The following is a 14,676-nucleotide window of genomic DNA, read 5'->3' on the forward strand; positions in this document are numbered from 1 at the left end:
TTAAGTGTTTGTGGCAATAGTTGTATCTCCTATGTTAACAGTTACAATAATATTTCTCGCATCATTTGTTTGGTATGATGACTGACTGGAGGAAAACTCTTAAATGGAAGCTTTATGCTATTGAGAGAATCTCTAGCATCCTCTGCAGCGATGTTGGGATGGTGGGGTGTCTTCTTCAGTCACAATGAAAAAAAATGGGTCCAAAACCTACATTTTAGCTTCAGTGCCTGCTAGTTATCCCTGTACATTAATCATATAGAGGAGTGACTCAGCCCCACATGGGAGCAGCCCACCCAGGTGTCTACCGCCTTCTGTGTGACATACTTTGCGAAAACGTGTAGACTGCTTTTGTTATTCAGGTTGAATGCTTTTGATATCCAGGTGCTTGCAGTATTAAGAAAATAACACTAGCTTCTAGAAATGCTGGTCTACACCGCCGCTAGAAGCATTTAGTAGTTTTTTTTCACCAAGTACCCTAAAAAATGCAAAAATGCAATATGTCTGCTAACATTAAATTGGAAATGGGATTATGTTCATCCCACAAAATAAAAAAGTCATAAAAAGATTTTTTTGTTTTTAAATAAAAGGTCCTGGTTCAAAAGTTAATGCAGACAACATCAATCAAAAGTTGCCAATTTTTATGTTGCACAAGCATTTTGAAATTATGCGAGAATTCACAGCCATCATAATTCCCAAGATTTTCTTCTGGTATACACTGGTTTGAACAGCAAATGTTAAGTGAGACAGACATTCTCTTCATGAAACAGACTCCTATCTCTATCTTGTGTAGCTTCGAACATGAGGTATAATTTAAAAAATCACATATTTTTACAATTTGTTTTAAAAAACCTGGTCCCGCCTAGCCTTATTCCATAATAACAAATCTGAGGAGCACTGATGGACCCTGCTACTGTAGCTCACTGATGCTGTCCCTAGGGCTGAATTGTTTCAGAGAAGATACTCCCTTGCCTCAGTGGTGGAGTTCCTTGTCGCGTCCCAGATGGATGCTGAGAGGAGCTGGTGCATTATGTCAGTGGAACATGTCTCACTTAAGAGCCAAAGGTTCATTCTTGGACATCTCCTCTCTGTTATCTTAGTAGGTATCTTTGATAGGCTCTAATGGTTAGCTGCAGGAGCTGTTGCTTTCTTTCAATGGCAGATCTCTTGGCTGAAAGTCTCTGAAGGAAATGGCTTCCCTTAGCTTAGCAGTAGATTCCTTTGTCAGACCCTGATGTTGTCACTTGCCTGATGGTTAGTGGCAGGGGCTGTTGCTTTACTTCTTGCTCGTCCAATGAGGGTTCAGTGGAGCTGTTCTTGATGATTAGTGGTAGAGTTTTTGTATTAAAACCATGAAGGTTAGTACTATAACCTGCCTCTTTCATTAGGACCATAGGATAAATTAGATAACCTCTTTTCACAGTACTTTGTGAATAAAAGCAATCCAGTAACCCATGTTTTCTTATGCCTCTTAGTGGGATGAAAAATCTCTGATGGTGGAGGAGAAGACTGTGCCCTAGAACAAAGAAGCAGCCACCCTGTCACCCCATGCACATGACCACCTCCCTACACACATCTTATCAAGCTCACACTTTCATTTAATTTTGCCTCCGCCTGGGTGGGATAGATATCTATATGGAATGTGTTGAAAGCGAACACATGACTATCAGTCTGGGGAATGCTAGGGCGGGTAACATATTCTTACTATTATATTTCAGCCACCCTTCTACCATCATGGGAAATTATTTACAAACATTAAAATTAATTCTACACGGGAGATACCTGGGATTACCTCAATTAACATAGCCACAAATGTCTCATAATATTGCAGGTTCAGCCTCTTGGATCTATGTGGATCATACAGCTCACATAATCTGTAAGGAATTGTCCAGGTGGATGGTTTGCAGATCGCATCTATTAGGATATGTCTCGGCAAAGCCATAGACTCTGCCTTGACCCTTACTGTGCGAGACAAACCGTGGGGAGTGCAAGAGAATTATTATTTTTTTTTTTTTAAACCTTTATTATCACTTCACATTAATACAAGCATGGGCCTACAACCATCCCGGCCGGCCGCTAATCAATTCATAAGGTAAGCAGAGCAATATAAAAAGAAACTGCGGTCCATAAGCCGGGGTCAGGTAAGTATCCAGGATACGGCTCGTATTTAAGCGTACAGCGTAATAAGCAGGATTTAAGAAGGTTAATTTTACAATGAAGAAAAAATAAAACAGAAGAAATATCAGAAGAAGTGCCAGACGGTCACACATGATCCTACAATAGCAACATGAAACAGAAATCCGCAATGAGTGCGAATACACTTAAGGACACGGGGGCAAGGCATACGAGTCAGGATAAATGTAAACAACACATACAAGTCATGTCGAATCAGCACCCCAGCCCTTAAAAACAAAACAGATTGTAGGAAACATGAAGATGACGACACCTAGAAAAAGAAAAAGCAAAGGGCCATAGAGACAAAGAAAGGACAAATAAACAACCCTCTTCCCCCTACCCCCCACCCTGCACCCCTGCAGAAGGCTACGGCCTACCCCCCCCCAGCAGCGTGCCTATCGCCCTAAAAAGAGACCCGAAATATAGAAGAAAGAGGAAGAAAAAGGAAAGGAAAAAATATGAAGAAGGGCCATCGATCAGACCACCCGCCCCCCCCTCACCTATCGCGCACAATATACATCAGAAGCAAAGTCAAAAGAGCCACAGTAAGCAAGAATCATAAAGTCAATCGGTAACATCCCCGTGGAGTGTCCCTCCAAAACACCGTCAGCCAACAATGTGTTCCATCATATCCTAAACGATATCATCCCTGGCCTTCTCTATCAATAGTACCCACATACGGCCATTCATCAATCGGCATACAGTACAGTGTGGCGGGTCCAACCGAACCGGGCGGTCCGAGAAGCGCCAATACTCCATGGGACCGTAGCCCCCAAATCCCAGTCAAGTACGCATGGCGGAACTCCGTATGTGGCAGTACCGATGCCGGAAACATCGGCCAGGCAGAACACAGTCTCACCAGCCAGGAGGAGAAAGACACACAATCCGACAATTGTTGAAGCGCCGCCGGGGCAACCCAAACTATGGAATGATGTTGTTTCTTCCGCCGCCGTACAGATAAAGGCCCCGACGAGTCACTCCCAAACACAACAGAGCAATCCAAAGCGATGTCACGGACCGGGTCTATCGGCGTCTCCACAAACGTAGGCGCAGCTGAAACGTTCATCACTGACGCAAAGGCGGGCGCATCGGCGCTTCCTTGTAATTCATCCCTACCCATGTGGAGCGGTGGGACAACAATGGCGGCCATCCTCCTTCCCAGATCCCGGGCGTCCCGGATCAGGGTCTTATGCAGAGTTGTTAACGCAGCCAAAACATCTCTGGACGTGGGCTCTCTCTCGTGTCACCAGACCCCAGGACTCTCTCGCATAGCGGCTTCTCCGCCCGGGTGAGGTGTGTGCACGAGGGGGCTCTCCGCCATCTTAGCTGCTCCGGCCTCGTCCTTCTCCACCTCACCTCGGGACCGGGTCTCACATCAGGGAGGAACAGGATTCACAACGGAAATCTCACAAGCCAAGGCAGGTTTCTCAGCGGAGAGTCACGAAAAGGCTAAAAACTCTGCCGCACCCTGGGGGCAGCACGCTGACTCCGGGCAAAGTCGGTAATGGGCCCGGAGACAACACCGGAATGGGGGGCTAAGAATCATGCACCTCCCTCGACCCAGCTGCATCACACTCCCCACATGGTTCTGGGTCGGCACTGTCGCCATCGGCAATCAGGTCTTCAGTTCCCTCCAGCCGAGTCCTCACCATCACCAGAGGTCGCTGTTGTTGCATTCGCGGCCAGCCACTCTCCGCACTCGAGACCCCGGTCCCAGCTCCGTGAAGGCCTCAAAACAGTCGGGGACACTCCAACGGGTCTGCAGCAAGCAGAAGCCTCAGGAGCAAGCGGTAAGTGAAAGTGACTCTTCGCCTACATGTAGATGCCGTTACAGCTCAGGATAAGTGCCAGGATGTATGTGCGGGGTGAGGAGGCTCACAGAGCCGAGCGGTTACGCAGCCATCTCGATCGCCATCTTGGCTCCTCCTCCGCAAGAGAATTTCTAATTGCAATTCACGCTTCAGTACAATATAGATTTTATAGGGCAATGAACACATTAGATGTACATTGTGTAATGGCCATCCGAGGGGGCACAGGTCCTCCAGAAGACTTGGAACATTTTCTAAGGTCCATGTAAAACATTAGGTCTACTCTACTATCACATTTATGAAGGTGTTTTTGCAGCTCTGAACAAAGGCTGGCAAAACATTTTGGGTGGCAAATATCCTTGTGTGTATTAAAGCTCAAAAGGATATTTTGCAACAAGAATGATGGGTTTTGATGATCACTTTGTCCTACCCTAGTGTCTTGTAGAGCTTTCTGAACATGAGAGCCTAGAGCGTGTTAAGTAATGGAATGGTTATCAAGGAAAACATGGGCACTAATGCCTGTTAATGCAGCTTTCCTGCAGTGTCCATTTGTCATCCGGCATTCTCTATTTAACAGGGATTATCTGTTGAACTTCAAGAATCCCCAGGGCAATGAGAAAATGTTGGATGAATTGGAAAATTCTGAGTTCAAATGCAAATCGCAATTTTTCATTCTCTTCCTCAAGTTCCCACGGTTAATCTCTCGGCCCAAATACAAGATGTCAGAACCTTTCTTCCCTGGGTTAGAGTTATGGGCATGGACCTAAGGTATGTTTAGCGACATTAGAAACTCCCGCGCCATGTCCGCCTCTCCGCTGCTCGCACCGCTGCTGGCCTGTCCGCAGCTCCTCACGTCACCGCTCCTCCCCCGTGCCATGTCCGCCGCTCCTAGGACGCCCCTCCTCTCCGTGCTCCTGACGTGAGCACGCACATCGCGGCCGGCGCTACTTTGGAGGGACTACTTTTTTTTAATATACATTTTTTAAATAACCTTTATTTTTTATATTTATATAGCCTATAACCATCTACACACCCTGACGATTTCAACGGTGTATCGGGTGTGTAGATTGGTGCCGTGGTTCCCGAGTTTACCCGCCTCAAAGCCTGAAAGTTCTTACTTTATTATAGTAGTATAGATACTTAGAGAATATGGTAATGTGGACCCGCGTACCTTAAATGAGGATTTAGTAGTAGTGCAAGTTTATTCAGGCATGAATAAATAAAATCTGTGGTGCATTTCACCCCTCGATGCAGGTTGTGTTAAAGAAAATAACCTTGCAAGGATATGGCTGCTGATTATTTTCTTTAACATCCCCTGGGGCCTGGCCATATATGAAATTGGGAGGAGGGCCATGTGGACCCTTACCTGGGCTGATTTTGGCCCAGTGAACCCCATCTGCAACTACAAAGGGGAGGGGGCCTTGTGGCCCCCCTCCCTGAGCCATTAATGTCCCTGGAGACCTCCTTCACCAGGAGCCCACCCCTGGGACATAGCAGTTTCCTGGCTTGCACTGGCATGGGCAGGGAAACCTGTATTTGCTCTCACTTGGTGGGAGCAATTTCAAAACTCCCACCAAGCGGGAGCAAACACCAAGCCGGCTCCCGGTGAGTGGGAGCATGAAAAATGCTCGCGCTCACTGGGAGTGGGCTTTTCATCTATTTTCCAGGCCACACTGAAGCGAGCAGGGAGACAGATTGGAATAATGCTCCCACATGCTGGGAGAAGCATTTTTAGCTGCTTCCTGTGGGTGAGAGCAATTCAAGATCCATCTGGAGGTGGGAATCCTGCTGGAGCTGCGGGGACCCTGGGGCTCCACCCGCGGCACCCGACCATAATATTGTAGTGGGTGCCCCACGGCACCCACCCTTTGTTTACCAGGCTGCGGAGGATGAGGTACTCCTCCCACTTTGGACATTTGCTGGGTCCCAGGGGATGGGGTCCCAGGGGCCAATTGAGGTCCAGGGAGGGGATCTGTGTACTTCCTTCCCCTTTTTGCAATATGGCCGGGTCCTGGGACAAGGGGTCCTTGGAGCCAAAATGTACTCAGGGAGGGGGCCACATGCCCCCCTACACATATAGTGGTGAGCCCGAGGGATGGGGACCCCTGAGCCAAAATCGGCCCACGGAGGGGGACCATGTGCCCCCCCAAAAAATTAGCTGGGCCCAAAGGAAGGCACGTGGTCCCCTCCCACATAAAATGTGTCATGCCCTGGGGATGGGGACTGAAAAGGGCCCTGGGAGGGGGCTGCATGTCCCTTCCCCATTAAATATGGTGTTGGTCCAGGGGGTGGGATCCTCTGGGCCAAAAGTGGTCCAGGGAGGGGGCACGCAAGTTGGCTGCCTTTGCGGGAGATGGCCAGAGGGCTAGGTCACAGGCGAGGCCATGTGCCCAGTCCTCGCTGAACATGGCCAAACTCCATGTACAGCGTGGGGTTTGTTGCATGCAGGGGGGTCTTGTGGCCACCCCCCACTGCGCAAAGCTAAAGGCTGTGCTCAGTATGTGGTGAGCTGCATGCCGTGAGTTGGACACAGGGTGTGGAATACCAACAAAAGGACTGGTTCAAGGACAAAATGCCTCCCACAAAGGAAATGTGCAACAGTTTGTGGCTGGGCCTCATCTAGGGTCTATTGGTTTTCAGATTTGTATTTATTTTTAAAGATTGTGTTGCTTAGAAGGTATTATAGAGCCTTCTTCATCCAGGAAACCTAAGTGACCAAGGAGGAGATCAATGATGGTGTGATATATGGAGTAATGCTTAGCTTCTTAAAGAGGAAGTACTTGATTCTTGCAAAGCAATGGATATACAAAAAATAGTTGGTTCAAGGCACAGAAGTAATTTTTAGATAAAGTCATACTGTACCTCCTGCAAGAAGAGAATCTGATAACTTTTTAGAGTTCTGGAGATAATAACTGTGTGTAAGTAAACCTCACAGCATGTGCTTTTCTCTTACCCCAAAGGTTGAAGAGATCTGCGGGTGCATAGAAAAACTATCCGAAGATGTGGAACAGGTGAAGAAACAGCACAGCGCCATCTTGGCCTCCCCTAACCCAGATGAAAGTGAGTATGGTGATACCCAAAGAGGAAAAGGTGATGACCGAAGACGAGGCACAGCTGCCCAACTCATCCTGAGGCGTTCCTCAGAGATCCCAGATCTCTGCTCTAAGAAGCAGAAGATGGGTTGTCCATTCTGTCTTCCATATCTATCCATGCTCACCTGCGTCCTTCGCTCTCCTCCTCACTAGAGTTTTCAGTTCAATTCAAGCCCCTCCCTATTTTCTTTCTCTCCTTCTGCTTCTCTTTGCTTAAAATTATCCTATTCTCTAGCCTTTTCACTGTTCACTTCTCCTATTTCTAGTGTCTCCCTCTCGCCTTCCTATCATCACCAATTTCCTTCTTTTCTGTTTTCTCTTTTGTCCTGCCATTCCCACCCTTTACTTTCATTTGTTGCTTGATTTCATTAACTCAGTACTTATTCCCCATTCTCAATTCGTCCGATTCAATGTCTGTATCTTTTTTCTCTCACCTTTCTGTTCTTTTTGCTTTCTCTCTTGTACTCTTACCTTTCCTCTCCATGTCTCATTCTTTCTTTTTATGTTTTTCTTCCTTCGTGTGCGATTTCCCTTCTCTTAGCTACTTCATTCTCTTTTGTCTTGCACTTGTTTCATCCTTGACAGGTGTTCCCAACTTTCACACATTATCCTCCTTTGCCATTTCCTAACATCTGTCGTCATTATGTCCTTCTCATCACCACTCCCCTTCATTTTGTTAGTGTTCCTCACAAACCCCTCTTTTCGCTCTCTCTCTCTCTCCATGACTGTATCACTTTCTTTTTGTTTCCCTCTTTTTTCACTTTTTTTCTTGGGCTTTCTCCTTAACCTTTTCTCCATCCTTCTCTCGTGTTTTCTCTTTCTCTCTCTCCCCCCACTTCATATACTGCACTTTCAACTTCATTTTCCTCCTATTACTCCTCTCCTTTTATTTTATGTTCCTTTATTTACGAACCTGCAATATCTACATGCATCTATGTACCTGTTTTGTCCCTCATCCTCTCCATAGCGGATCATATTACGTTATGTTATGTTACTGGGGTTTTGTACAGCTAAGCGTTTACCGTAGGGTCTCTAGGCTCTCATGCCTATTTCTACTTTCTTCACCATTTCCAACTCTTCATTCCTCTGTTGCTGTTTATCATCCAGTCTCTCTTTCACTCATTCTTTCTGGTCCCCATGTTTCTGCAGCTACCTCAGAATAGGTTCAGATGTTAAGTGAACCCACATTTGCGAAACAAAAGGCATAGATGGGCTACACATCACTGTCCAGATGGCCACCTATGCCCAAAAGTTAGTTTCAAGATGGCGCTGGAGTCCCAAGGGGTTGCGGCCCATCTGTGCCCCTCCCACTTGTGCTGCAGCAGGAAGGGGCAGTGGCTACGAGTCAATGCATTGCACTGTGGTCGGAGACCTTGCTCTTCACAGAAAAACAATATAATGGGTAAAATGCTTGTATTAAATTGAATGAATGTCATCATTTTGTTGCTCTCTTTGCCACTACATATGGGGGCCACCCGCGTGCAAATCAGGTTTGGGATTCCTCCAATAGGTACATTCTGGTCCAAATTGCAAGGCCCCACTACCTCTGAATGGGAAGGAACTCCAAGCAATCCCAGACTGGTTCAGCTTTAATGGACCTCATTAGTGCGCGGCAATTTGAGTCTTATAACCGAGCGATCTACAGAAATTGCGTCTGTGCATACCCATCGTACATAGGATACCCTAGTGAGATCTGTGAAAACCTTATTCCACACCAGCCCTCTAGGCTGTTTCAAAACCCCTGCAGCCCACCTCAATTGTCGCCGCAGCCACCCCGCCACCATCAAACCCCCACTCCCCTCTGATTATGGCGCTGGGGGTTGGAATTTATGAAAGTGAAGAGGATGCTGATACGCCTCTCTGTATATAATGTTCCTGATTCCTCTGTTTCTGTGTTTCAGAGACCAAGCAAGAGCTGGAGGACCTGACAGCCGACATTAAAAAGACGGCCAACAAAGTGCGCTCCAAGTTGAAAGGTAAAGAGAGACACTGACTGAAGCCCCCCTACTCCATCAGCCTCAGACGAGAGTTCAAAAACACACACTACACAACACAAACTGCCTCGAGTACTGGATTGGGCCTGAAGAGGTGGGCGTGTGGCTTGGTGACAGCCATGTAAATAAAATCCCTCATTTAATTACAAGTGCTGGCTCTGGGATTCTAAAATATCTGCCCATGATAAGAGCAGGGAGATTGAAATAATTTGAAGGTCTACTTATTACTAGGCTAAAAAGATGTACCTTATTGGGAAAGATGCACAAAATAGTTTCTTACATCTACCTGCACAGAGGCAGACATATAACGAGGGCCTCTGCGGCGCCGGGTTCGACTCCGTTCCAGAGAAGGGCGTTCAGTCTAAAGTCTATCATTGTCTATGAGATCTGAGAGCTACAGGGGCCCTCACACTATTCTGCAGGGGACTGGTCAGTTTACACCTCTGTGCAGAGGTGGCTTTGATGTAATATTAAAAGCAGTTGATCAATGGAGCAAATAAAGGAGTGATGTCAAAATCGCTGCTTTGACAGTTTCCAAGACAGAAGGACCTGGGTCAACCATAGAGAGACAGGAAAATCATTTTCCAGGATTGTACATCACAGTATCGACTGGCAAAATATCGAGCTGCAACAATATTGAACGCGGAATATCATCTACCATTTTATTGTCAAGGAAGGCACAGATTTACTATTCCTATGTTACATCTACGCACTTTAAAATTACAGATATCGTCAAGGTACGTAGATGTGGAGTTACAAACAGAAAATGTATACTTCTCTGTACACGCTTACCTTGACAATATAGTGATGGTCAGCTTTCTGCATGCAATGTTGCTGGAGGTCAATGTTAAAAACTCAATAATATGGTTTAGAAGTCCCTGGGGCAAAGCGGCGAGAAGGTAGAAAGACATGTCCAATCCACCTATGGTGGAAATTGAGCGCCTTTACCAGTCGGGCTTACAAACAAAGCTGCATGAACCATGCAGGAGGCCATAAATAGCACTCCTGGATCCATGGTGAGCCAGCACACTGGATCACTGGAGACGTTCACTGGAGACCAGCCTCAGCAATGGAGATCTGCTTCCGCGTTGGTGTCTATGCTACTTTTTGTGAGCACTGGAGCCTTTGCTTCTGATACGTTGAAAGAAACAGTTTTATGCCAGTGACTCAGAACAGCAGCGATAGTGCAAAATACACACCTCTTCCACTCTTTGAGGTTGCTTCAAACTTGAGAAAATGTCCATCAGAGATTTCACATGGTATTGGCCTGGTTTACCAGTTTATGCAACTTTAGGCTGCAACACATGGCAGGTCCTTCACTAAGCAAATTTCTCTGCTCCCGGCTCAGAGCTTGGACACATTTTGAGTTCATATAGGTTCACCTTGGTGAAGTGTTGAAATGCAAAATTTCTCTACTGGATAGATTTAGTTTTGAAAACGCGTGGCACATCCAGTTATCCAAAAACTAACAGATGTGTGGTGAAGGAACAGTCTAAAATTAGAGCTGACGACACTTTGATTTCAAGATAATTTGCGTAGGGTCCTTAAAACTAAAAAAGAAGATTCCAAAAGGAGCGTACAAAAGCGGATCCTTGTGAGAGCTCACAAGTGATCTTGAAAGGCTCTGAGAAGAAAGGTGGCAGTCACATTGTATCAGGTCTGTCTGGATGGAGGGTGCCCATAGTGAGTGAGTGACTCTGTGGCCTGTTTTCTAGGATGGTGTGATTTTCAATTTATAAGACCCCAACGAGACTCGAAGGTCACCCGGCATGTATACAAGGGAGTGGCCATCCAACTGCCCATGATCTAGTCTTTCCTGACCAGTAGCCAGAGGCAAATAACCCATAAATAGCTGAAGTTCACCAGTCAACCCAATTTTTGGTAGTTTCGCCAGAGTGGGCAGAGTTGAAATAGGGCAGTAATTACAAGGGTCTATACAGTCAAGAGAATTGAATTTTAGTTGAGGAATTTCTATGCCAACTCTTAGGTCCTGAGTGGCACAGTGAAGTTTTTAAAATGCATTTAGAATAGCATGCATTGCGGTCCCCCGATAATCATATCCTCGAAATTCAGTAAAACAATCTTTTTCCCTGGATCTATGATTTATTCAAAAACGTAGCCAGCCAACACATGCTTCATATCACAATCACTTATTCAAGGCCAGCCAGTGATTGCAAAAAACAACATTATTGTTTTAAAAACTCATAGCATTGCTATTCATATTCTTGCTGTGCCTTGGGGAAGGCCACTGATATAAAGGTGGGCTTGGCATGTCTCAATGATTTTTATTAGATTTTCTTTCTGTGATTTCTCATCAGCTATCGAACAAAGCATCGAACAAGAAGAAGAGTCGAATCGATCCTCAGCTCACCTTAGGATCCGAAAAACACAGGTAACTCCCCCGCACGCCTTCAACACCCCCTTGCTTAAAATCTCACCAATTCCTAACGACACTCCCAGTCATCCTCTTTCTATGCACATCATTTTACTTTTTTGTTCTCCTCTTTTTCTCACAATTAGCATGTTTCCTACATTTTGATCATTTTCTTTATTTCGTCTCAATTGTGCTCGAATTTTTGTTACTTCATTGGTGGGGAGGAGTGTATTCATTAGCATTTTAGATTCACCTCTTTTTTTTTCTTTTGTTGTGTCTTTTTTCCTGCCTTTTCCCACAATCCTGCCTTATTTTCCTTCCCCTTAATTGCTTTTCCTACTTTTCCCATTTGTTTCTAGTTATGCTGGTTTTTATCTTCATTGATCTCTTTTTATCTTAGATATCAGTGCTTCTGTTTTAAAACATGATTTCATTATACCATAGATTTTCCCTCATTTTTGCCAATTGTTTCTTTGAAATGAATATATTCTTGTACACATTGTTTGTCATGTTGTTTTGCTCATTTTCTTTTCTATTTTGTGCTTATTTATGTTCTCTTTTTCTCTCATTTCTCTCTCCCCCTCCACTTTTTATGCATGTTTATTGTTCTTTTCCCCTCTGCTTAGCTACTTCTTTCCGTTTTGCTTTTCATTTCCCTAGTTTTACATTCTGACTCATTATTTACCCATCTTTCTGACTGCTCTTCCTCTTGTTCATTTTGTTGCTTTCATTCCCCCTTTCGCTTGTGATTTCCTCATTTTGCTTGCCAATATTTTCTTTTTCTATGCATTTCATCCCTTTTTTGTTCTCTTGATTCATGCCTGAAATGTTTGTTTTTTTAAAAAGTGTTTTGTTTTTGGTCTCTGCTGCTTCTGTTCACTTCCTCAAAATGTTAAAGTCTGACGCACAGAACCTGTTCTAATGTCCAATCACTAGTGCGATTTCAGCTTTTCACCTATTTAACAGCTGAGGCAATAAGATCCAAGTTCTATAAATATCTTCAGACCACTGTGTCTCTGTTAGTCATTCAGCGTCGGCAAGCCCAAGGGCATGGTGGAAATGACGTGCCCTCCTGGCTTCGTTAGGTAAAAGCTGTTAATGAGGAGGCATGTCCTTATACATTGAAAATAGAAGAGATTAACATAGAGTTAATAAAATGGTTGACTCTAGGCTGATGTTGGAAATGGAGGACTCTCAGCGAGGACGTTTAATGGATGGAGATTTAAGAAGCAGCGGGAACGTTGGAACTTTTGCTAGGAACCATTAAGTGAAATAATAACTGGATTGAATGATGGATGAGAAGCATTGCTTGATCTGGACTGTAATGAAAGATTTTGATGGACACGGTACCGCAGTGCAAGCTGATTCCAAGAATTCATAGACTGGGGGTGGATGGTGGACATGGCTGTAAATTCACCAAAATGTCAGTGGTAGCGGAAGTGACATCATGTGCCCCTTTGACCCCAGTGATATCGTAACTTTGAGCTCTTGTCCCACGTTTAGCACAACAGATACCTCCTGTTTGCAGCAATGGGGCTAATTAAGGGCAAGGAGTCAACACTAAAGAAAATAACCAAGGTTCCAAGAACCCTGTTTACTTTCCGTACCCTAGCTCTTCCTTGCATACGCCTAGTTGACGTCTATGACTGTGGGGTTTGGAATTAGTCTGTATGCAGATCTACCTGATTCTTCATATTGGCAAGCCCAAACAGATTAGGTAGCAATAAAATAACCTAGAGTTCCCACTGATTTCTCGCAATTGAATTTCTCTCTAGGGGGATGGAGAGTATATTTTTCTTGAAAAAGCAAATCTTTGAAAATTTTTACAGAACCACAGTACAGATAGTGCTCAATAGTTAAAGATGTATTTAGTTATCAAACTTTGAGCAAGAGAGAGAAAAGCAGTCAAGGGAGAAAACAAAAGGCTGAAAAAGATAGGGAACAGGCTCTATAGGAGAAAGCAGGGATGAGGAAAGAACCAGCAAGAGTGAGATAAACAGGTAGTGGAGGAAAGAAGGCATGCAGTGGAATCAAGACTAGGCATCCTTGATTTGTGGCTTCCCTGGCATTTAGCAGCATCAGTGGCAGGCTAGTAAGAAAAAAGCACAGCTCTTATTTCTTAACAGATTGAAGGGGTAATTTAGAGTTTGGTGGAGAGGTTACTTTATTTCAAATGTGACCGAGTACCGTGTCTTCCAAACTAATGGCCTAATCTCTATTTAGGGTTGGAAGGACCCTGTTGGCTCCTTTGAAGAAAAATGTCCTCTGATGTTCTGTCAAAGGAAGAGCATTACACCACCCACCCTATTTATGGTAGACCATGTGATTCTATTTTTCTGTCCCTCACTGCCATGTAAAACATAGCACTGAGGGACAGAAAAAGGAAATAACTACCCCACACCCAGGGCGAAACTCTCTGAATATGGGAATCACAGTTTTTTGCTTTTCAATAAGAAACTCCTATGTTGGGTGTGTGCTCTTTAAAAACAAAGGTTTATGGACAGCTATTAAAACCAATGGTGGGCGTCCACCAAACTTTATTGTACCTTGATAGCAACCACTGAGCAGAGGTCCCACTCAGGGCTAGCTGTTTTCTCTAAATTTAGTGGGCAATAGTCCAGCATGGTGGCAGATGTAATTTCCTCAGTCACCCTGACGTGTGCCAATTTCTATATCTGGAAATAAGTTCATCCTCTATGTACAACTATGGCATACAACCACATATTAGAATCTCCAGCCTGTCAAAAGTGGATTCATGGAGGTGGCGAACACCAGCGGCAGACGTGCAGAGCCCACGGTGTACGGTTTGCAATGCACCACAATAGAGTTATGTCTTTTACTATCTAATCATCTGAAGCCGGAGATAGTCCTTGCTTACAATAGGGTCTACGGCACCCTTGCTATGGCACCAGTTTGGCTATTGATTAAGGGATTGAATTTGAGATCTTTAAACCCTGATTGACAACTATTTTTTAACATTAAAGGACACGCCTCTTGTACAGAGGAATGTATATGGGATCTAATTATTAGGAAATTGAAAGATTGTTTAACTAATTCTTAGAAGGGTGTCTTCGAGAGAAAAGGAATGTAGCCCTTGTTTTTGGGCACTGAAATTACAAAATACAGACTATTAAATTGAGATGTTACACTCGGATCCAGAAAATATGCACGTTTTTAGTATTTCAATATAAGACTACTATGTGTGCATATTCAGGCATTTTTGGAGATTCATGTAA

The 14,676-nt window shown here is 44.7% G+C and overlaps 1 protein-coding gene across 1 annotated transcript in view; it reads left to right on the top strand.

Annotated features, from left to right (window-relative positions):
• LOC144768660 (syntaxin-1B-like) overlaps positions 1-14,676 on the top strand; it is a 311,508-nt gene that overhangs the window by 209,962 nt on the left and 86,870 nt on the right. The window contains exons 3-5 of the mRNA XM_078652480.1: positions 6,941-7,040; positions 8,974-9,048; positions 11,385-11,458. Coding sequence (XP_078508606.1) covers positions 6,941-7,040; positions 8,974-9,048; positions 11,385-11,458 — 249 coding nt within the window. The remainder of the gene's footprint in view (positions 1-6,940; positions 7,041-8,973; positions 9,049-11,384; positions 11,459-14,676) is intronic.

Source organism: Lissotriton helveticus, chromosome 7, assembly GCF_964261635.1.
Source record: "Lissotriton helveticus chromosome 7, aLisHel1.1, whole genome shotgun sequence".
NCBI classification, from domain to species: domain Eukaryota; kingdom Metazoa; phylum Chordata; class Amphibia; order Caudata; family Salamandridae; genus Lissotriton; species Lissotriton helveticus.